Source organism: Oryzias latipes, chromosome 8, assembly GCF_002234675.1.
Source record: "Oryzias latipes chromosome 8, ASM223467v1".
Classification (NCBI taxonomy): domain Eukaryota; kingdom Metazoa; phylum Chordata; class Actinopteri; order Beloniformes; family Adrianichthyidae; genus Oryzias; species Oryzias latipes.
In genome coordinates, this window is record NC_019866.2 from 15,331,935 (window position 1) to 15,353,846 (window position 21,912).

At 39.1% G+C, this 21,912-nt stretch overlaps 2 protein-coding genes and 1 long non-coding RNA gene across 5 annotated transcripts; 2 read left to right on the forward strand and 1 right to left on the reverse strand.

Annotated features, from left to right (window-relative positions):
• The first annotated feature begins 666 nt into the window (after nt 1–666).
• On the forward strand, nt 667–6,797 carry LOC101161243 (butyrophilin subfamily 3 member A1). Of its 2 annotated transcripts, none has more exons than XM_004071533.3 (10): nt 667–802; nt 1,666–1,749; nt 2,100–2,198; nt 4,379–4,480; nt 4,601–4,735; nt 4,816–4,953; nt 5,030–5,081; nt 5,174–5,200; nt 5,532–5,558; nt 5,640–6,797. In XM_004071533.3, the coding sequence occupies exons 2-10, from the start codon at nt 1,690–1,692 to the stop codon at nt 6,197–6,199; spliced, it is 1,200 nt and encodes a 399-aa protein (XP_004071581.1). In that variant the 5' UTR covers nt 667–802; nt 1,666–1,689; the 3' UTR covers nt 6,200–6,797. The 2 variants fall into 2 exon arrangements, with proteins under 2 accessions (XP_004071581.1, XP_011476652.1); XM_011478350.2 differs by having other exon boundaries at nt 4,604–4,735.
• Nucleotides 6,798–9,311: 2,514 nt separating this feature from the next.
• On the forward strand, nt 9,312–21,432 carry recql5 (RecQ like helicase 5). 2 transcript variants are annotated; one of them, XM_011478352.3, is made up of 20 exons: nt 9,312–9,483; nt 9,615–9,736; nt 11,744–12,265; nt 14,281–14,377; nt 14,469–14,580; nt 14,656–14,818; nt 14,893–14,975; nt 17,480–17,701; nt 17,773–17,869; nt 18,225–18,261; nt 18,336–18,394; nt 18,609–18,679; nt 18,760–18,853; nt 18,927–19,097; nt 19,181–19,770; nt 19,845–19,881; nt 19,945–20,151; nt 20,229–20,295; nt 20,374–20,509; nt 20,782–21,432. In XM_011478352.3, the coding sequence occupies exons 1-19, from the start codon at nt 9,390–9,392 to the stop codon at nt 20,496–20,498; spliced, it is 2,970 nt and encodes a 989-aa protein (XP_011476654.1). In that variant the 5' UTR covers nt 9,312–9,389; the 3' UTR covers nt 20,499–20,509; nt 20,782–21,432. The 2 variants fall into 2 exon arrangements, with proteins under 2 accessions (XP_011476654.1, XP_011476653.1); XM_011478351.3 differs by having other exon boundaries at nt 20,374–21,432.
• LOC105354589 lies at nt 13,246–17,427 on the reverse strand. The gene is made up of 3 exons (XR_909178.3): nt 16,881–17,427; nt 15,640–15,761; nt 13,246–15,567 (listed from the first exon to the last, which is right to left on the reverse strand). It is a non-coding gene; the product is annotated as an uncharacterized LOC105354589 (long non-coding RNA).
• Nucleotides 21,433–21,912: the final 480 nt, after the last annotated feature.

Genomic DNA, 21,912 nt, shown 5'->3' on the forward strand with positions numbered 1-21,912 from the left:
CAAACCGCTGCTGTCCCAACCGCTGACAGGAGACGAACAAACACTGCCCTCTGCTGGCCACGATGTGTTGAGACCATTAACCCTTTGAAACTGTTCGATTTTTAATATCCTAAATAAAAAAATAAAAACAACAGCAACAACAATATTATTATCATTATATTTTAATTAATTACAATAAAATGGAATGGAACTTTTATTGGTATCATTGACATATTAATTATAAAGACATTTATGATACCAATAAGATTTAAGACTCAAATGATTTTATTTCCCCCCACAAGTGAACATTACGATTCCATTTTCCTGATAGTTTAAATTGAACAATCAGATTTGGCTAAATAGATTTCTAGTAGTTTATTTCTAATTACATTTTGGGTTAAATAATTAAATAATCTTATTTTTTAATAAAAATCATCTAGTTAGGATAAAACAAGACATTAAAAAGACATGTCTAACAGAATGCTCAAGATCCAATTGTTTGACTATCATGTCAAAGAATAGAATAGAAACTGTCTAGGATCGTACAACAATAAATAAAAATAATTTAAAAAAAATCCAAGTTCTATTTTACATTTGTGATTTAAACATCACACAGCTTGTAATGGAGCTAAGAATATAAAGGCGTCCTCGGTGTCGCTGACGTCACGACGGAGAAAGCCGAGTTCACCCGACGTGCTGACTTTCAGTCCGTTTGTAAACAAGGTCAGACACTGCAGCACGCAGACCAGACACTTCGCTGCAAAGCTTCTGCTGTCTTTCATTTCTCAAGTAAAGAAAACGTTCACAGTAATCTGGGGTAAAGGTAAGTACGATTTCACAAATTTGTTACAAATAACCTTTTGTTTTTGTAGGTTTTTGTTTTGTAACATCTTTGTAGAATATGCGCACTGCGGGGACGAACGTTCAGTAGCCATGACCAGGCAGGTGCAAAGAAATCCCCAAAGAAAGCTTCTTAGCAGCAGCATAACAATCTTTTTACATCATCTATTAGATGATTACTGCAGCGATAATGCATTATGTTTATGCCTTTCATCAGCTGCTCTGCAACTGGGTCACTGTCAAAACCTGCACTGTCATGTTATGTCACATCATGACTAAAACAAGGATCATTTGTTTTTCATTTATTCATTTAGTATATTAAATGTGTATATGAATGAAGAAGCTATAACTTATTGGAGCCAATTTAAGACTGAAATTGTATCTGCAACTTATTGCATTCAATAATTTCATGCAATACACTGCAGAGAAGCTTGTTTTTACCCTTAGGTGCAAGCTAGGTTAACAAAGGAATCAGTTCAGACAGCAGACAGAAGTCTGTTTTGTTTCAAACTGTTTCATTCTGGCTCAGTTAATCATCACATCTGTTCATGTCTTTTCTTAATCAAATTACCTAACATCCCTCTCCTTCAACATGCTGTTTGGATCACTCTTTGTTTTCTGAGAATCAGTGCAGAGTTTCCGTCCCACGTCTAACAATCTCCATGACGTGTTGGTGTTTTGGAGGTAAACATTACCTGCCCTCCAGTACAAATGCCACCAAAGGACAGTTACTGCTGCAGTAATGTGTAGCTACAAGTGTTGTGGTTGTGAACACTCTGTGAATCTCAGTATTAAGAAATAAAAAAACTTTTTTTTTATTTGTGTGCTTTTATTTTTAATTTCTAGGATTTGTCCAAGAAAGCCGACAAGATGATGCAGTGTTTTCATTTCATGGTGGAGCCAGCCAAGTACTTAATTGCCAAGAATAAGGTTTGTTTTTATTTTTTCTCATCACATCATGTTTAAAGTTAAACCTCTTTTGGGTCACCTTGATACTTTAGGGGATGGCTGACATGGCAACATTGTCATTGCATCACATGACTGCGCATTTCGGTTATATTTTTTTAAGAAGAAAAAAAAGAGCAATTTCATGCATTACTTAGTCTGGCAAGAGTGCTGACTGTGTTTCACTGATGGGATCGGAGCTGTGATGTGCATTTTAATCAGGCGGTGTCTCCTTTGTGAAGCACTTATGAACCAACGTTATGTAAATGTCTTCTTTGACGGGGGTGGTAGGGCTCCAAACAATTGTTCCTCCTTTATTTGTGTGTCTTTCACAGGAGTTGCACAAAAAAGCTAAAAGGTCTGAGAAGGAGCCTTTGGAAAAGGATCAACTGTTTGTTGTGGAGCTGGCAGGAGAACTGAAAAGAGTGTGTCAGGTACATCTTTTTCATTAATAGGTATTGAAAATATAAATAAAAGGACCCTCACCGCTCTGCAATCTTCAGTCAAGTTTTAGGTATATTATGCAAAGTCAACTTTTTGAGCTTTTAAGTGTATTATAATGTTAATTCCTCACAAAAAACAACCCTAAAGGGGTATTTTGCTCCATTCACACATCTCTGAGCACCAAGCCTTCCCAATCCATGAAAATAACCGGGTGCTCATATTGTGACGTAGACAAGGGAGAACAGCCTCTTCCAGGAAGAGTCTGTGCTGCCAGCATCGCCCCAGGCTAACGCGCACACGCACTTTCTCCGTGTTCTTTCGTTTCCTTTTATATGCACAATATGCACATCTTTCTCTGCAAACATTCAGATGTTTGTTTTTGTGGGCAAAACACGGACACGCTGCCGAGGCCGGCTCTAGGTTTACGTCATATAATGAGCGGCACTCACAAGGAGTGAACGCTGGTGCCTCAGAGATCGAGTCGTCTTACATCAGGGTAGGATAAGGATCTGCAAAAATAACTAATATTTCATTTAAAAAATCTTTCTTTAGTGTGCCAAAGGAAATATATTATCATATACATGGATGTAGTATTACTCTGAAAGGCTTAAGAAAAGCATGCTATAGCCCCTTTAATCTAAAAATTGCCTTTCTGAGTGTTTCTTTATTCAATTTGTTCTGAATCATGAGCAGGCAACATATACAGATAAAAGACAATCATATTTCTGAAAGAAAATACGCGGGGCAGGCCACAAGCTCCTGTTCCGCTCCATCCTGATGCATCCACGTCATAGATGATTCGATACACGTTCGTCTTTGTTTTCCTCGTTTGAGCTAGCATCTGGCTCAAAAGTGTACAGCTGGATAACTAAAAAATTGCTCACCGCTTTTGTTACCATGTTGATAATAGGAAGTGGTGACGCGCTTACACAATTCCCACAACTCAGAGGCAAATTTGTAATGAACTTGTGCAGAAACTATGTCCTAGAAAATGAAACAGATTTTTGGATTTGGCTAAAAACGGCATAATCATTATTAAAAGAACACCGGGAATGCTTTTACATCTTTTCCAAACCTGATTGGAGTGGGTCTTTAACCACCTGAAACCACTAGATGGAAGTTGAGAACATCTTCAACTTACATGTCACTCGATTGCACCATACAGCATATAGAGCTTTATCTATAAACAGATATTTTTGGCAACTTTTGATCATTAAATCATGAATGCCAGATTTTTTTATTCAGTGTTTTGGTATTACTCAAACAGGTAAGAGATCCCAGCTTTGACTCAGTTGTTCCAGGATATATATTTTTTAAATATCTTATTCTCCAGGAGTTAAATGACATTACCAGCCGTTTCCAAACCTTTTTTTCTTGTGCTTGTGTATCATAAAGCTCTATTTTGTTCACTAAAATTAGAAAAAGCTCAGTATCTTCCACATAAATAGCTGGATGTCCTACTATAGGAACTTTCCCAGACTATTCAAGTATACTTTGAGTCTTTTAATGCAAGAAGATTACAAAAACATCTAAATGAGTATCTGCACCACCTTACACTTCATTCCTCCTCTTTACCTTTTGGCTCCTTCCTTTCAGGTGTTGTCACACTACAAAAACGGAATCTTAAGAAAAACAAAGAGATCCTTTGTTCAAGAAAATGTGTATTATTTATGGCTTACAAGAAACATAAACTTATCAAGAAAGTTTTTCAATAGCAAAATAATCTTAGTTTGACAAAACATGTCTTAGTGACTACATTTTTGTCCTTCAAATAAGAATTCTTGGTGAGACCTTTTTTTGGCGTTTTTTTTGTTTATTTAAAAATATGCCAATGGGGTAAGAATCTTTTGACATATCTATTTTTCTATGCATGGCAAATAATTTGCCTCCATCAAATTCTCTTCTCTGGATCTTTCTCACTCTAAGTTTCTTCCCTGGGAGCTCCAACTTCAGCCTCAGCCTTCCATTGATCTCCAAAACATCTAACATCTGATGGATGAATTCCTGATCTTATCCATCTTCCTCACTCCCAACGAAAACCTCAGCATCGTCATCTCTGCTACCTCCATCTCTACCTCTCTTTCTCTAATCTCTAATGCTCTCACCACAGCTTTCCTTTTTCATCTTTGCTCAATATTCTGTTTTCATGTCTGCTTTTTTTCCTCCACAGAGGTCAGAAGTTCTGGAGCACATCTTTAACCAGGATGACATCTGGCCAACGTCCCTCTGCAGGATCTTCATCCTGCAGTGGGCAAACATGCTGGAGAGCAAGGTAATGGTCTGGAAACATCCAGACAACAATAACAGTAGATGTGCATCCTATTCTTAATTAGACAAGCATGTTCATATTAATAGAAGTATATTTGCTAGAATTCATTCCTTCTGTGTTAAGAAGAGGCCCATGCAGACTGATGATTGGACAGAGAAGACTGAGGAAAAGCAACTGGATTTTATCAATGTAGAGGAAGTTCAGATAGCTAAAACTGTGATCTACAACTGGATAAAGGATCTGCGAGCTCAACCTGAGGTAAGAAGCATTATTTCAAACTGTAAGATATTATTGCAATTATATTTGCTGGTACACTCACTCACTCAGTGCTCTTGCAGCAAAGTGTGTGGCCAGGAGAACCAGTAGCAAAGGTCCTGGAGGATCTGGAGTCTTCCTGGCGGTGGGGCCGCTTCCCTAATCTGTTAACAGCTATGGAGCTGGTTATGTGGACTCTGATGTCACAGCAGCCGGATAAGGTTTGATCTAAAACTCACAAAGGACTTGTCCCGTCTAAAAATTAGTGTGAAAGTTGTCTTCCTTCCCGCTTTGCAGGACACCATTCCTCAGCAGTGGCTTCTATGGAAACAAAGGACTCAGAAGATCGGTTTGTAGAAGAAAAAGAACATTTAAAGAACAATTCTTTTTCTTCTAATTTTTAATACTTAATAAAAACAACAATTGTTTTTAATCTTCCAGGAGGCATTTCCTACATTCCTCAGCCTGGTAGGTCTTTAAATTTTAAAGACTTCACTTTAAAGGGTTTCTTTCAACTCAAAAAAACCTCAAAAAGTGGCACTAGTGCTTTTGTGAGTCATCACCCTATCATGGTAGTTAAAGTGCCTCGTTTGCTATGTTTTTAGGAGTTGTTCATTTAAAAATAGCTTTTTTCTGAGTATTATCTTCATAATGGATATTAGAGATGTCATTCTTTTCATGAAATTTCATTCTGTTATTGAGGTAATTATGTGTTGTTTTTATTGGCACTATGGTAACAAATCAGTCTCCTCATCATTGTCGTTCTAAAAAAAAATACTGTATTTTACTGTTTTTCCAGTGTGGGATTGGATTACAGATGCAGCAGGTACAGAAAAAAAATTATTAAATGTAATATTTAGTAGATTAAAGTTTTTTTCAACCTTTGGCATATTGTTTTTCCCTGCAGTGGAGGTGAACCTCGATATGGACACAGCCAATCCAGATCTGCTCATCTCTGCCGATGAGAAGCGGATGCGTTGCGGCTTCGAGAGGAAGGAAGTTCCCAACTACCACCAGCGTTTCGACGGCTGGTGGTGTGCCGTTGGGATGAAGGGTTTGGGCTCTGGTCGCCACTACTGGGAAGCAGAAGTGGGCGAACGTGACTGGCGACTGGGAGTGGCAAAAGAGTCAGCCCTGAGGAAAGGCTTCAAGTCTCTGAACACTGACACCGGGTATCTGACCCTGCGGCTGGAGAGGGGCACTGAGCTAAAGGCACTCACCGTGCCCTTCACTGCTCTGCCGCAGGGTCTCATCCCCAGCAAGGTTGGCGTCTACCTTGACTACAACAACGAGCAGTTATCCTTTTATGACGTGGAGAAACGGCTGCATATTTACACCTACAACGAGACCTTCACCGAAAAGCTGTACCCCTTGTTTGGGACAGTTGAGATAGTTAAGGATTTGGTAATCAGGTCTCCAAGAGGGAAAAACCACTGTCTCTGCCCCACATCGTGTATGTGGGGTTAAGCTTCCTTCCAGCTCCTCCTTTTGAAATCACTAACATATTAAAGTATTAAAAACTAGATTAAGAAATCTAGAATCTTGCTGTATGATACCATCAATGTTCTACCTAAGAGCTTTGCTATGTGACCAAACTCTGCTGCTATTGCTGTACTGTGAAGCTGCTTACCAGCCTTTCACATGTGATCCTTTGCACACAAGCATTTTCCTGTATTTGAGAGAAATCTAGCACTTCTATTATAACAAACATATACCTGCAACAAATGCACTGTAATGAATGATTATATAGAATCATATCATTTTTTTGCAGCACTGTTGAAAAAACATTAAAAATATTTAGTGATACATATATTACCTTAAAACTAAGTATTGGCAAATTGACAAATATTCTACAACAATATGTAATCAATTTACATTTTTGTGATATAAACTTGCTTCAATTTATATTCCTCAATGTTTTTTTTTTTAGGCTGACTGACTTTTGAAGTTGTTTGCACAATCTTGCATAAAGTACCTGATCTGTATATATATCTATATATCTATCTATATATAGATATATAGATAGATATATTCTGAAATGCTAATTAAATCATGTTAAAATTGTTTTGTTTTGTCTTTTTTATGTTGACAGCTTTCTGCAAAACCCAGTGCATGCGTATTTGGGTTAGTTTTGTCAAAGTAGGCCAGATAAAATGCAAATAGGTACAAACTTTTGTGTTTAATTACAGACAGTAGCATCTAGATTCATTGTGTATTTATTTCTAACATATTTGGACAGATCTTGTTATAAATGTATTTACTTTTAACTGAGAATAGTTTTTAGAAAGGTCCTTGAGCCCTGCATGACTTTTGTTCCAGAAAAATGTACATTACTTTTCTTTAAATATTGTTTACTTTTATTGAATCAAATAAGTTTACAATTATTTTCCCCAGAAAATATATTTTTCCACCTTTTTTAAAATCTTGATTAAATTTAACCTTAGTGTTGTGTTAGAGTCAGCACACATCATTAGTGGATTTCAGCCAAGTGAAGCTTCAGGGGATTCTCATTTGTCCAATATAGTTGTAAAAAATCAAAATAAACAAAATCTGGCATGTCCAGAGAGGGCACTTCCTTTATTTGAATGGCAGAGGGCAAATCTCCAATTCGCAGCATTCAAAAATGAAAAGAAGATTTATGGTGTGCCAAGTTCTAGATCACATTTGTGGAGAAAACTAGGGAGAAGACACAGGTCAGCATTGGATGCAGAGGAGCTGTCCTTGCACACAGAGACTTCTCTGTGATTTAGCTTTCTAATGCTTTTGGAAGATGTAAGTGGTTGCTATTGGATTGATTTGTTTGTGTTCCAATGTATTTAGATTAAAGTTGTATTGCTGACGAAAATATATACTGTGGGGGCAAAAAAGGATTTAGTCAGCGACCCATTTAGCAGGTTCTCCAACTTAAAAAGTCGAGAGGCCTGCACTTTTCATAATTGGCATATCTTATGAGACAATAAATGGGAGGAAAAGTAAAAAACATTACATTGTCTGATTTTTAAAGAATGTATTTGTAAATTATGTTGGAAAATGAGTATTTGGTCTATAACAAAAGTTCAACTCAATACCTTGTTATACAGTATACCCTTTGTTGGCAATGACAGTGGTCAAACATTTTTGGTAAGTCTTCACAAGGTTTCCAAAAACTGTTGCTGGTATTTTGGCCCATTCCTCCATGCAGATCTCCTCTAGAGCAGTGATGTTTTGGGGCTGTTGCTGTGCAACATGGACTTTCAACTTCCTCCAAAGATTTTCTGTGGGGCCGAGACCTGGAGGCTGGCTAGGCCACTCCCGGGCCTTGAAATGTTTCTTACAATGCCACTTCGTAACCCGGCCAGTGTGTTTCGGATCCTTGTCATGCTGAAAGACCCAGCCACGTTACATCTTCAATATCATTGCTGGTGGAAGGAGGTTTATACTCCAAATCTGACAATACACGATCCCATTCATTCTTTCATTTATATGGATCAGTTGTCCTGGTGCCTTTGTTAAAAAACACCCCCAAAGCATGATGTTTCCACCTCCGTGCTTTACAGTAGGTATGGTGTTCTTTGGGTGCAACTCAGCATTACTTCTCCTCTGAACACAACGAGTAGAATTCTTACCAAAAAGTTCTATTTTGGTTTCATCTGACCATAGGACATTCTCCCAATCCTCTCCTGGATCATCCAAATACTCTCTAGCAGACTTAAGTACATGTACTGGCTTTAGTAGGGGGACACGTCTGGCACTGCAGGATTTGAGTCCCTGGCACCGTAGTGTGTAACTTTGTTCCCAGCTCTCTGCAGGTCATTCACTTGGTCGCCCCGTGTGGTTCTGGGATTTTTGCTCATCGTTCTTGGGACAACTTTAACCCCACAGGGTGAGATCTTGTGAAGAGCCCCTAGATCGAGGGAGATCAGTGGTCCTGTATGTCAGCCATTTCCTAATAATTGTTAGGATTACCATTGTGGATGGTAACAGAAAACTAACACAAGAGGAAAATTAAATCATACATCGGGATTAAAAAACAAAGAAAACAACAACATTTTGCTAGAAAAGGAACTCAAAACAGTTACATTTATCAACTAAAATTACCATTGGGTTTTAACAATTTCCTTGAAAACTTTTTGATTTGAATTTTTTCAGGATTTCTATTTTATTAAAACAAAATTAAATAGCCTCACCTTGTTTAAAATATACAGAATGCCTAAAACAAGACTGTGATCCTTCCCCCAGGCAAAAAAATTTGCATTTCTTTGTCAAACTTTCAATAATCCTAACCCTAAATATTCCATGGAATTTTTATTTATTTAACTTGATTTTCCTTTTAGTGTGTCTCTATGCCATGCATAGTATTTACATTGCAAAATTACATGGTCCACCTCCGATTTGCATGCATTTTTTAGCGTTGGGAAATTCCAATTGAATGAAAATAATCAGAAACTGAGAGGCAGGTGAACCAATCAGCTCGATTTTTTTTTCCAGCGGGAAAAATAATTAGTAAATATAAAAAAATATATACATTTTTTTTGTATTTTTAATGCAATTTTATAAAACGTTTATATACCCCCCCCCCCATTCAAATTTTTTTCGTTCTGTCGCTTTCACGGTGGCGTCATCAGCTTGCGACGATGCAAAGCTTTAACCGACTACTTTAAAGAAAGGGGAAAAAGCGATGACAAGTTTAAAACAGGCTTTAAAAACACACTTTGGGTTCAATAATTTTAGGTCTAAACTGCAGGAAGATGTCATCAAAGCAGTCCTCAAAGGTAAGACAACAAACCGTTTGTTATTGTTGTTTTTTCACCCCTAAGTACGTTGTTGTTTTGCTAATTAGCGTCTTTGGCTGTCGCGAACGGTGTTGAGTCTGAATTGTGTGGTGGTTGTTGTCTTTGTGCAGGTGACAGGGATGTGTTCGTGTGTATGCCCACTGGAGCAGGAAAGTCTCTTTGCTATCAGTTGCCTGCAATGCTGGCAGAGGGCATCACTCTGGTCATTTCCCCGCTGATCGCCTTAATCCAGGTCAGTTTTTCTCTTCCATTGACACTTCCTCATCACTTTGGTCAGGAGTCTGCAAACCTGTGGAAGACACAGGTCGCTCTTTAATCCCCCCCCCCCCCCCTAATGGATCTCTGGTGAAAGAAAAAGAAAATAATAGCCCTACTTTGAAAATTTACTCAGTGAATCAGTTTAAATTACTTAGGTTATACATTTATGACCGAGGTGCTCCTAGAACAATAAGATCATCTGACAGGTTAAGAGGCCTTGTGTTCTCTAACTTTTCTCCGGAGTGCACAGATTTCATAAACGATTAATACTTTAGTCAAGTGAAGGTTAAACCATTTTTACAGAAACAACATTTTGATACAGTAATCCATGCAAGGATTGGCTGGATTATTGTCATTGTCTGTATTTCGGAGTCCCACAGTCGTCCCTCTGACGTCTCCAGCTGGTCCAGCTGCTGGGGTTCTGGTTGGTATGAGGAACCATGTCACCCTCATCCTGGCTACCCTTCAATGGCTGCCTGGGAATTTTAGAGTTCATTTTAAAATTCTTTTATTTGTTTTTAAATCTTTAACCCTTGTGCTGTCCTAGGCACTTTAACATTGGGAGTTGGGTCATCTAGACCCACTAGACAGTGCGCTGAACCTTTTTTCTTCAAAGTTTTGTGATCTTCACTGGTGTCCATGGATTACATGAAATCTTTCCACCTTTATCCACCTTTGTCATGGTAGGGAGAACACGTCAATGTAAGGGTGGGGTCATTTAAGACAGCACAAGGGTTAAATAACCATGCACCGCCGTATCTCTCGGAGCTTCTGCGGCCTTACACCCCAACCTGGTGCCTCAAATCAGCTGATCAGCTCTCCTGGAGGTACTGAGGTCCAAGAGGAAGCTCAGATTTCAATATGTGCATTGAAGCTGTAGAATGCGTTGCCACTGAGCATTCTTTAAAAAAAAAAAAAAAAAAATCTAAAAAAATATTTTAATAGCCAAGCTCCCCAGAGACTTTGTTTTGCTGGTGTGTTTTACAGTTGTGTTGTGTTTTTATGGCACTTATTTGTACTTTCTACCTTTAATTGTTTTAATCTTGTAGCTGTTGTGTTTATTTTATTTTGTTTTAAATCTACAGCGCCTTGTTTGACTGTGGCAATTTAATGATGCCACATAATTTACTTTTTTTTTTTTAAATGTTTGATCTTTAATGATTGCTTTCTTTTATTTACGATTTTAATTTATGCTTTGTTTTACCTGTCAATTTTTAACTCTTGTGTTTATTTTCATTTTATGTTTATCTTTGAAATCAAATAAAAACAATGCACACATTTGATTAGAAATGGCACCTCAAAAGGAAATCTGGCGTAAAAATCTCTGCCAAACCACAAGTGCAATTCACTGAAAGCTGATTTGCTGTAGGAATCCCTGAAAGGTGAACAACAGCAACAGAAGAGAGTTTTTAAGAAAATACATTTCTTTATGGTAAATATTTCTTTTGAATCATTAACGAATAAAGTCATGTTCAGAATAACGGTAGTAGTGAGTGAAAAGAAAAGGCTGACACCAAAGTAGACTTAAGGAATAACAAGAGAAAATTTGATTTTTGACTTGTTTTGTTTAATATTTTTCATGGGAGGACATTAAATTTAGTGGGATGATCCTGTGAAACACAGGATGAAGTCCTATGAGCTTCTGTCGAAAGTAAAAAACAATTTAAGGAAACCATCTTTTTCTCTGTATATTTCTGTGTTTTATAAATGACAAAAAAGAAATATGATTAATGTATATCTCTAAAGTAACGGGGATCCAAATGCAAAGTAGCATCAACATTTTCAAAAGCGTGATCTAAGACTTTCCTGTAAGGTTTTGATCAGTGAGAAACAGGCCCAAATGGCTGCAGACCTCTGACATACATAGCTGCAAAAAATGTGACGCAAAAATGCAAACAACAGCCAAACACAATGTTTGTGAGTTGGAGCAGCCTTGTGTGTGTGTGTGTGTGTGTGTGTTCACCGCTTCTCCTCTTTCAAGGACCAAGTCAACCATCTGAAGGAGCTGAACATCCCCGCCTGTTCCATCAACTCCAAGCTCAATGTGGGTGAGCGCCGTCTCATCCTGGCCGATCTGGGGAGCAGCAGCCCCAAGCTGAAGCTTCTGTACATCACTCCAGAGATGGTGGCTTCCCCCTCATTCCAGCCTTGCTTGACTGACCTGTGCTCCCGCAGTCTGCTGTCCTACGTGGCTGTGGACGAAGCTCACTGTGTCTCCCAGTGGGGCCATGATTTTAGACCAGACTATCTTAAGCTGGGTGAGCTGCGAGCTCGCATGCCGGGAGTGCCCTGCTTGGCTTTGACGGCAACGGCGCCCAAGAATGTCCAAGAAGACATCGTGAAGTCATTGAGGCTGAGCTCGCCGCTGTCGTTCGTTACGCCTGTTTTTCGGAGTAATTTGTACTATGATGTAATCTTCAGGGACCTGCTGCCCAACCCTTATGTGCACCTTCATGCCTTCATTAGGAAGGCTCTGGAAATGGAGAATGGCTCAAATGGACAGGTTTGTAGAACTTCCTTACATTATTTAAGATAATATTGGAACGTAGAAAATCATCTTCTATATTTACATTTATTTTTTTAGACTTTTTTTCTATTGTAAAATTTTGCTTTTCCTTTCCTGTGGTGGTAAAATGTTACTAATATGATAAAGACTTATAATTTTGCGTAAAAGAATGACGTGTCTTGTTTTTTATGTTACATTTTAGGGAATCACTTCACCATCTTTATTTCAGGAAATACAATATGGATTCTTTAAATCCATCTCTTTATTTTCTTTAAAAAACAATTCCTCGTAGAGTTTTTCAGACAAAAATCGTCTTTCTTGTTTATTGTAAAATTAAGAATGAACTTTTTTGTCCTTTTTTAATAAACCCATGAATAGGGCTGCGTGATGTGAGGAAAAATCGCAATATTATTGATCAATATTGACAATATAACTTGCGGTACATGAACGAATAGCAAAACAACCAGAAACATCATTCCCATTTCATTGCAACAGTTTAAACATTAAACTCTAAATGACGCGTGTCGACATAGGAGACAAATATCTAACATGAAAGGGCTCCATACGATTGGTCAACATATAGGTGTCCATCCGATTGGTTAAATGCATAAAGGGATTTATTTGATTCGTTAAATACTTCAAGCTACCATAAGATTGTTTTAGTACATTTAAGGTAACCATTTATTACAATTTTTGCCGTCTTTCGTGATATGCAGATTGCACAGCTTGATATCGCGATAACGTTAAATTTGCGATTTCTTGTGCAGGCGTACCGATAAAACAAAACGGGAAAACAGCAGAAATGTTTTCTGTGGTACATTCCACATAATTTTAGTTTTTGGACAATTTTAGTTTTTGGAATAAATGGGTCAGGGTTCATTTATTTCCCACAAGCAAATGACAAAAGTAAAAATAAAAATAACAAAACCTTAACAACAGAGCTGAAACAACAATAACAAAAATAACAATTATCATTATTTCTAACAAAGCTGTTTATTGTTTTATTAATAAAAGTTCCACTTCTATCAGAGAAAGTTACAAGTAATAAAAAAGTAATTTTTCAGCAATTAGTTTACAGTGTAAATTTGGCAAATAAATCAATATTTTAACAAAATGTTGTTTCATAGAAAAATTGACGTGACACCCTGCTGTATTTCAAGAGCCACTCCGTTCATCTTTTGATCTATTTTAAAGTGTTCCCAGTTCAATTCAATTCAAGTTTTATTTATATAGCCCAAAATTACAATGTAGTTGTCTCAGTGGTCCACCCTGCTTTTTTTTTCGATGACAGTAATACGCTAGTCTTCAAACTGCTTTTTTTTTTGTCATGCTCCTGATTAACGATTTAAATAAAGAAATACTAAGAATTGCTATTTTAAGCTTAATTTTTTCAAAATATGTCCTCAATTACGGGAAAAAAGGTTACAAGAACTTGTAAAAAAACAAGAAAATACAGTTTTCATCAGAGTGGGTCTTTAAAAGTCATTTTTTTACCTGTTTGTGGTCTTCTTAAAGCTTTACAGTTTTATGAATAGAATAGAAAAAAAACTTATAACTAACTTATAATGTATAACATTATTTTTTAAATCTACTATATTTTCCAACCTTTTTCCCAATAAAAGCAGGAATGTTTTGTGGATCTGATGAATGTTGCCATCATGACCATCATGACCTCTGTCACTTTTTGTTGTATGTAAACTGGAACTTATAGTGGTTACATTTATAAAGGGTTGTATCTAAACCAGATAGTAACTTTTGGATTATTGATGGTGTGAGTCTGGTTATTTTTAGAGCTTGAAAATCTCTGGTTCGTACAAAAAGAACTCTAATCTTTCTGAGTCCCACAGAGTAGCGAGGTTATTCTTACTGTGTCAACACACATGGCTGAGCTTTATTTTAAGCATTTTAAACTGTTGTCTTAGCCTTTTTACTCACTTTTTTATCCTGTTACACCATCCGCTTGTGTTTTCTGAAAGCTGCTGTCGTAGATAAATGTTTGTGTTTGGGAACAGGGCTGCGGGATCGTTTACTGTCGAACCAGAGAAGGCTGTGAAACTGTGGCTTACCAGCTGACTAAGCTTGGCGTCTTGGCCAAACCATATCATGCAGGTAGGCTCGTTTGTTTGTTTTTTGTTTTTTTTACTGCCTGGTGTATACTCTGGGTCAGAAATGACCCACACTTTGGGGTAAACCTTTGCAGGTTTGAAAGCAGGAGATCGCACAGAAGCACAGAATGAGTGGATGCAGGGGAAGGTGCTGGTCATCGTTGCTACCATCAGCTTTGGTATGGGGGTCGATAAAGCTAATGTCAGGTAAAGATTTGTGATTCGCTCTATGTCAGATTCAGATCTACATGTTTTTTTATTGTGGTTGTGGTTTTTTTGTAGATTTGTAGCTCATTGGAACCTGGCTAAATCACTGGCTAGTTACTACCAAGAGTCGGGTCGCGCCGGCAGAGACGGCCTCCCCTCCTCATGTCGCACCTACTACTCTCCCAAAGATAAGGAGCAAATAAACTTCCTCATCCGACAGGAGGTCAACCGAAGACAGGTCCGATTACCAACTGAGCTCAACTAGAAGGATCTCATTCTTTCTGTTTTATAACCGAAGACCCCTTTTCTCAGGAAAAACGCGGCTCTGCGAAGGAGTCGGATAAAAGCGCCATCACTGACTTTGAAGCCATGGTGCTGTTTTGTGAGCAGGAGAGGTAAATGTTTGCTGCAGTCAATTTGTTTTAAAACATTTTATCCAAAGTCCTTCAGTTGTAGACGGATATTTAGGGTTTTGAAAGTGTGAAAAGAAAGCGGAAACATTTATATCATGTGACACAAAGTTTCTGTTCAAAAATCAGACATTTCAGGCATAACTTTGAGAATACTTGATGGTAGTAAACCTCCACGGCTCTCCGTTGGTACCCCTGTTTGATCTTCTTTACTACTGTTTGGTGCTCGCGGCCGGTCCCTCCTTTTCCTCTAAACTGAAGGGTTCCTGTTGGGCAGGGATGCTCCCTGGAATGCTGCTTTTCCAGAAATCAGGCGTGTTTGGCAGCCTGTCGTGACACTGTTTTACTGGTTGCCAGTTTCAGAATAGGGCACACCCTTTACTGTATGATATATGTCAGCAGCATTCTTAAGAATGGATGGTTTGGCCTTGAAAGAGCCTCTGCGCTTGAGTGTTTGATGTCTTCCCACTTCAGTGGACCATGTTCCCCTCAAAGCCGACTCCCTCCTACTTCTTTTTGCGACAGCAGCAGCAGCAGTAGCTCACGGGGATCAGCACTAACGCGAGCGTGAACATCACTGTGGAGGAATAGCAACTTAATGACCAGATCACGTCAGGCGGAGAATTGGACAAACCGGCGTGGGACTCACAGATGAAAGCTAAGAGGATGAAGAAAGCTCCCAGATCTATTGGGTTCTCACTGGACAGACCCTGTAGCTTCACCCATATCGTCTTCAGGAGGCCCAAGCTTTCTTCTTTGGCGTCCATCCTGCTGAGGGGACAGATAAAGGCGTAGATTTTATTTTCGGATGAGGTTTGCTGTGATCAGGATCAAGCTTTTAAAGATCCACTCCGATCACTTTTTGTTCTGTTTTCAAAGCGTTCCCAGTTGGCTTTTATTTATTATGATTATAACCATTTATAATCATTTTTAGCCTAAATCATAAAGGGGGTCATTTTCTAAGACTTATTTTCTGCAGAGAGGCAGTAGTTCATTCGAAATTTTCCTCTGAGTTGTGGGCGGGACTCTTAGTGCAGAGCAACCACGCCCCCCTTCCCGGTACCCATAACTGAGCTATTTTTTTTACATACCGGTACATATATACACTTTTCCCACTAGCTTACAACTCCCAACCTAACATTACCAGTGCAACAAAAATGGCGAATAATATTGGAGATATCCAGCCGTACAGCTTCCAGCCAGATACCAGCTCAGACAAGGACAACAAAGACTTACACGGATCTAGTCGTCTACAGGTGGAGACGTCAGCGGATCAGGGAGCTTGTGGTGTATTTTCTACATCACAAGTACAATGTTTTTCATCTGCTTCCAATAAAGAAATACTCAGAAATGCAATGTTATGCTTACATTTCTTTATCCATGTCCTCCATAATCAGAAAAAAGGCCACAAGAACACCAAAAACATGGTTTGTGGTCTTTTACAGTTGCCATTGTGTATCATTATTACAATAAGAAAGAAGAGCTCAATGAGAGAAGCATGTGCTTTTTGTTCCATTTCTTTTCTTTACTCTTCAGTATGAAGAGAATCCTGTTAAGTGGGAGTTTCAACAAAATCATCCGTCCTCTGCAGGCTGGAATGGGCGGAGTGTCCGACTGTTGACTTTGTCGTTGTGGGGAGTCGGGTGTGTCTAGCTGAGAGGTGTTGTAAAAATGCTAATTTGAGACTTGAACTAAAAGATTTGGAGGAATATTGACGTTCTTGCCAATGTTTTCTGTGGTTCAACAGATGAACTAAAAGTATTAGAATTGTTACAGATGTAGAAATTTGCAGCACCAAAGCTGTTTTTTTTTCTTTTTTTAATCATTAAAAAGAGCCTCCTTCAGATGCTTCTCTGTTGGTCTGTGGCAAAAAGGACTGAAGTCACCTACCTGTGAAAGTTTTTACTGCTTTCCCACACTTCTCTGTGAGCACGCCACGAATAGTTGTGAGCCTGAGGTCAAGTTCTGGAGATCATCTCCCCCTTTCCTTTCTTGTCGATGTTCCCACGTTTGTAGTCGTTTTTCTTTTCCTTGCCCTCCTCAGCAGCTGTTCTCTCCTTGACAGTCCTGCTTGGGAGTGACCCTTTTCTTCAGAGTCTTGGTCTGCCTCAGCTTTTCTCCACCTCCTCTGGAGGCACTTCTCTGTTTTGTACAGGAGAGGGTTGGTTGTTGTAGTTTCTGAATTAGTTTCTTAAATAGGCTGAATATTTGGCGTGTGAAACCTGCTGAACAACTAGGATTTAGAAACAACCTATTCTAGGTAAAAAAAAACAGTCAAAAGAATTCCATATAAATTAAGAATACTGTAGGGAATCATTAGAAAAAACTTTGTACCAGAAATCTAAAATCACTGCAAACTTTTGTGAAGCTTTTGTCTCAGTTTTTTGTTTTTAATCCCTATTTTGAGTTGCAGACTCCTTATAACAAAAGCTCTGATAATCCATGGGTCTAATGATTTGGTGCTATGTGTATTCTTCCCCTCTCATCAGTTGTCGCCATGCCTCCATCTCCAAGTTTTTTGGGAACAAGACGCCAAACTGCGCAGGAGCCTGCGACTTTTGCCGTAACCCCAAGATGGTGCGGGCGCAGCTGGAGAGAGCGGCCGCACTCAGCACCAGGACCGAGGCGGCCCAGAGCAGCGAACCCAGAGGCGCCTTCGGCTTCCAGCCGAGCCTCTACGGAGGAGGAAAGAAGGGCTACGGCTTTGAAAGGCAGGCCTGCTTCTGTCCAGATCACAGCTGTCTCTGCTGCTAGAACGCCATGTTGACGTGTCACCTTGCAGGTACGACGAAGAGGAGGGAGGCAGTGGTGAAGATGAGGGCGCGAAGAGGAAAAAAGAGTTTTCAGAGCTCTTTAAGAAGCAGATGAAGCTGCGGAAGGTGAATCCACACAAACTTTTCCTACAAAACTCTACATGTGTTTTCATGTCCTCTTTCCACACATCTGGATGCCAGCTGTTGGCAGCCGTAATAATAGAACGCCCAAAGTGATTTGGCCAAAGCTTTTAACGACTAAAATAAAAAAACAGGAATTTAAAACATCAGAAACCAAACATTTTAGGACTTTTTGGTTTATAAATATATTTTTTTCTCTTCTTGGCTTCGGAAAAACCTTAAAGAGAAACACATGAAGTAGATTACAAACATGAGATCCTAATAATTTACAGTACAAGTAGTTTTCTACCTCATCTGACTAAATCAAAGTGGATATTTTACTAATAGGTGTGTTTTTTAGGGCTCTGACAGTCAAAGTGAAGACTTCGTTCTGCCAGGTAATCTCGATAAAGAAAGGTCTTAAGCAGTTTGAGGTGGATTCGTGGAATAACCAGCATTGCCTGCTGTGCAGATCCCGATTGTCCGCTCAGGGAGGCCAGCAGCGATAAGATCCCCAAGCTCACCGTGAAGGTACAAGTTAAAGACTGCACTCCACGGAAATGCTGCCTTCATTTGCAGCTCCACAGAAACTCGGACTCATCAATACTAAAAGTTTTTGAAAGCTTACTATTTCAAATAACATGTTTAAGAAATACTTTCCTCTAAATAAAAATAAAAACTTTTATTTTTTTTAATATTTGAACTTAAATGAGTGACTTTTTAAAAATGTTGGTTTATTTCTCAGACCAGAGAGCACTGCCTATCCCGCCTACAGGAGGCCCTACAAGGCCAGCAGGGGGCAGAAGGTGCATTTAAGTGAGTCCAACTCTTCTGTCCTCTTTCTTGGATCAATACATTATGTCCAAAAATAAACACTTTTTTTAATTTGTTTTCAGTGATGACAGTCTTTTGCTAGCTGTTGATATGGAATATGAAATCTTCAAAAAAAGCAAATCCTCAAACTTGTACAAAGCAGCCATCCTAAAACAGGTAGCTGCAGATTATTTGGCTGTTTTGTCTTTTTGTAAAGGTCCAATAAAATGTTTTCCCTTTCGTTCTAAAGGTTTTAGAGATGAAAGCAACGCCTTCTTCTGAAGCTAAAAATAATGGAGCAGACGAGAGCAGGACATCCAGAGAAGCTGAGATGAAGCTCAAGGAGGAGGCTTCCTCCTCTTCTTCGTTTACATATCCTGCTGAGCTGCAGGGCTTCACCTCTGCGTCTGAGATGTACTCTGTAAGATCTGCCGTCAAAACTTTTTGGACAATATTCCTCGAGCTTTTTTAGTCATGTCTCTCCGATCTCCATTGTTCAACCAGATTAAACGAAAGAGAGTAGGAGCAGGCCAAAGGGGCTCCTCGAACCCCTACGTGACTGCCAGAGAGCTGCTGAAAGCCTCCATGTCTGACATCCCCGACAAAGGGACAGAGAGTGGCGGGTTTGTCTGCGACACCTCAGGAGAGTCGGACGCAAAGAAGATCAGGGAGACCGAAAAAGAGACGATCTCGCCATTCGTCCGAGCGCCCGCCGCCGGTGCTTCCACAGTCAGCCCATCGAAAGGAGGCAGAGGCGTCAGCAAAAAGCAGCAGAAGCTGGCAGAGGCAGCAAAGAGCTCCCACAACATCTTCCAGTACTTTCAGAAGAAACTGCCAGAGCAGACAAAATGTGAGGAAGAGGAGACGAAATGTGAGGAAGAGGAGGCGCCCAATGAAGCAGAAAGTGCAATAGTTGATTCAACAGCTGCGGTTTCTCAGGAAAACGGCTGGCAGCAGCGCTCCCCAAGCAGCCCTGTGGCATCAGACACTGAGGAAACTAAAACTGAAGTGATGGTTATCACTGATGATGAAGAGGAGAAACCACTGAAAGTAGTTCAAGAATCGTCCGGACAGGATATGATTCTTACCTCAGAGTAATTTTCATCCACCTGATAATTTTGATACTTTACTTAATAAGCATTTCTAACCATTTCACCTTCTCAAACAGAAAAAGCCAACCTGATGAGGAATCAAATCCAGAAGAGGTACGTTTCCCAAAAAGATTCTAGTCGTACTCCGTGTTTAGTTTCTCACCCAAATCTTTCCAGATTGAAGCAGACAGGGAGTCGCCTCCACCGCCAAAGCGCAGCCGACTTACCGGCGGAAGCAAAAGAGTGACGTTCAACCCCAACGTGCAGCATAAAGTCCTGCAGTCGCGCAGCAAAGCGGTGAAGCCCGTGACCCTGAAGGAGGCGGCTGAGGTTGTAGTCCGTTACCTGGACCCCTTGTACACTCAGGGAAAGTTTGCCACCAAGGTGGGGGTTTTTTTTCCTACCGTTTTAAGACTCAGTATGTTTGCACTGACCTAATAAATAGATATGTTTTCTTCTAGGAGCTATTCAAGGCGTTTGCTCGCTACTTGTCGCACCTTCTTGCAGAAAAAGTGGGAAAGGATCAAGGTAAGCTGGGCTTTGAACAGAAAATTGTCGGTTTTTTGGTTTCTACAAGAGTCTTACTAACCCAACTTTGTGTCACAGTTAAAGCTGAGGCCAAGAAGCTCATCAAGACCTATTTCAGCAAAGTCCAGCGATGTGAGAATGAGGCGGACTGGGAGCTTCTAAAAGCACCGCACAGCAGGAAATCCACAGAAAACAAAAAATAAAGGAAGCTAAAGTCAGTTTTTCAACCTTTTTAACTCAATGCCTACATGCCTTTCCAGTTCCTTAGATGATGGATTCTGTCCCAGATGTCTGCAAGTCATGTTCTTATTAAAGTCTATTTTGTTGCAAGAGTTATTCCTCCTCAAAAGCATGGAGTGAGCCACTTATGAGACAAATGCTTTGACAGTTTTTCCCCATTGACAGAAATGTGTGTGTTGCTGCATAGTCTAACTTCTGTCAGGTTGGCTTTAAAGCTGGTAGTTTTCTTTTTCTTTTTTAATGCAGGAATGAGGCTCCAGCTCTCTGAGGCGGTATCTGGGACCTTTTACACACTGGACACGCCGGCCAAAAATAAAACGAGAAGCAATGATTCATCAAAAAGCAAACCGTGCATTTGGCTCGCTCTAATGACAGTGCTAGAGAATAATTTTTCTCAAGTTTACATCAATTGATCTCATTTCTATTCAGATCTTTGTTTAAAAGCATTTTTTTGAACATCTCCTTCAAAATAAAAGCCCAAACCCTGGGATCTTTATTACAAAATAAATATCTAATTGGTAGTAAATGAAGTTAAACATGTACTAAATATCAGTTTTAAAGCAGGCAATTCTGTATTTGCGCCCTCTCATCTGTAAAAGTTGCTGCTACATGTTTTGTTTGCTGAAAATGTGAAAACAATTGTGTGATATGTACTTACGTTTTTTCTTAATTTAAGCATCTTACTTTAAACGTATGAAAGAATCCTTAAGGAATAAATGGTTTTCTTTATTTCTTTATATTTTTGTAGGTGTAGTGCCTATGAGGATTGTGAAACGTCACTTTTCTCAAAGTCAGGAAGAAATCCAAAGATTGTCACAGAGGCCTGACTGTACTGTGGTCAAGCTTGACTGTTTGTGTAACAATAAATGCAATAAAATGAGTGCTGGGTAAAACACATCCTGTGCAGTGAGAGTATTTCTATGAGTTGCTGCTCATTGCGACTTAGAAAACACCTTGATAAATACATTTCTTTATACATGAAAAAATTAAAGAAACACATTTAAACAAAATGTCAAATTTACACTGTGGGAGAATTTTTACACAAAAGGTTCAAGTTTCAATCTGATCCGTGCATTTTTTTTCTCATCAGCACCTGTTAAAGCTGTAAACGCACAAAGGTCTACTGGTCTGACCTTTATAATTTAGTGGCACTTACAATTTTTTAATATTTTCACTTTCTCTTTAACTGATGTTCTATACTTTTGGTCTCTGACGTTTCTGATGTTATCAACCTTGTCATTATTCTGTGCAAAATTGTGCATTATACTTATAGATAAATGTTTACCATCTTTAAAAATTACTTTTCTGATTATCTGAAGTCTTAAACGTAATTCATCATGAAAAAGAAGACAATAATTTGTGAAAATATTACAAAAC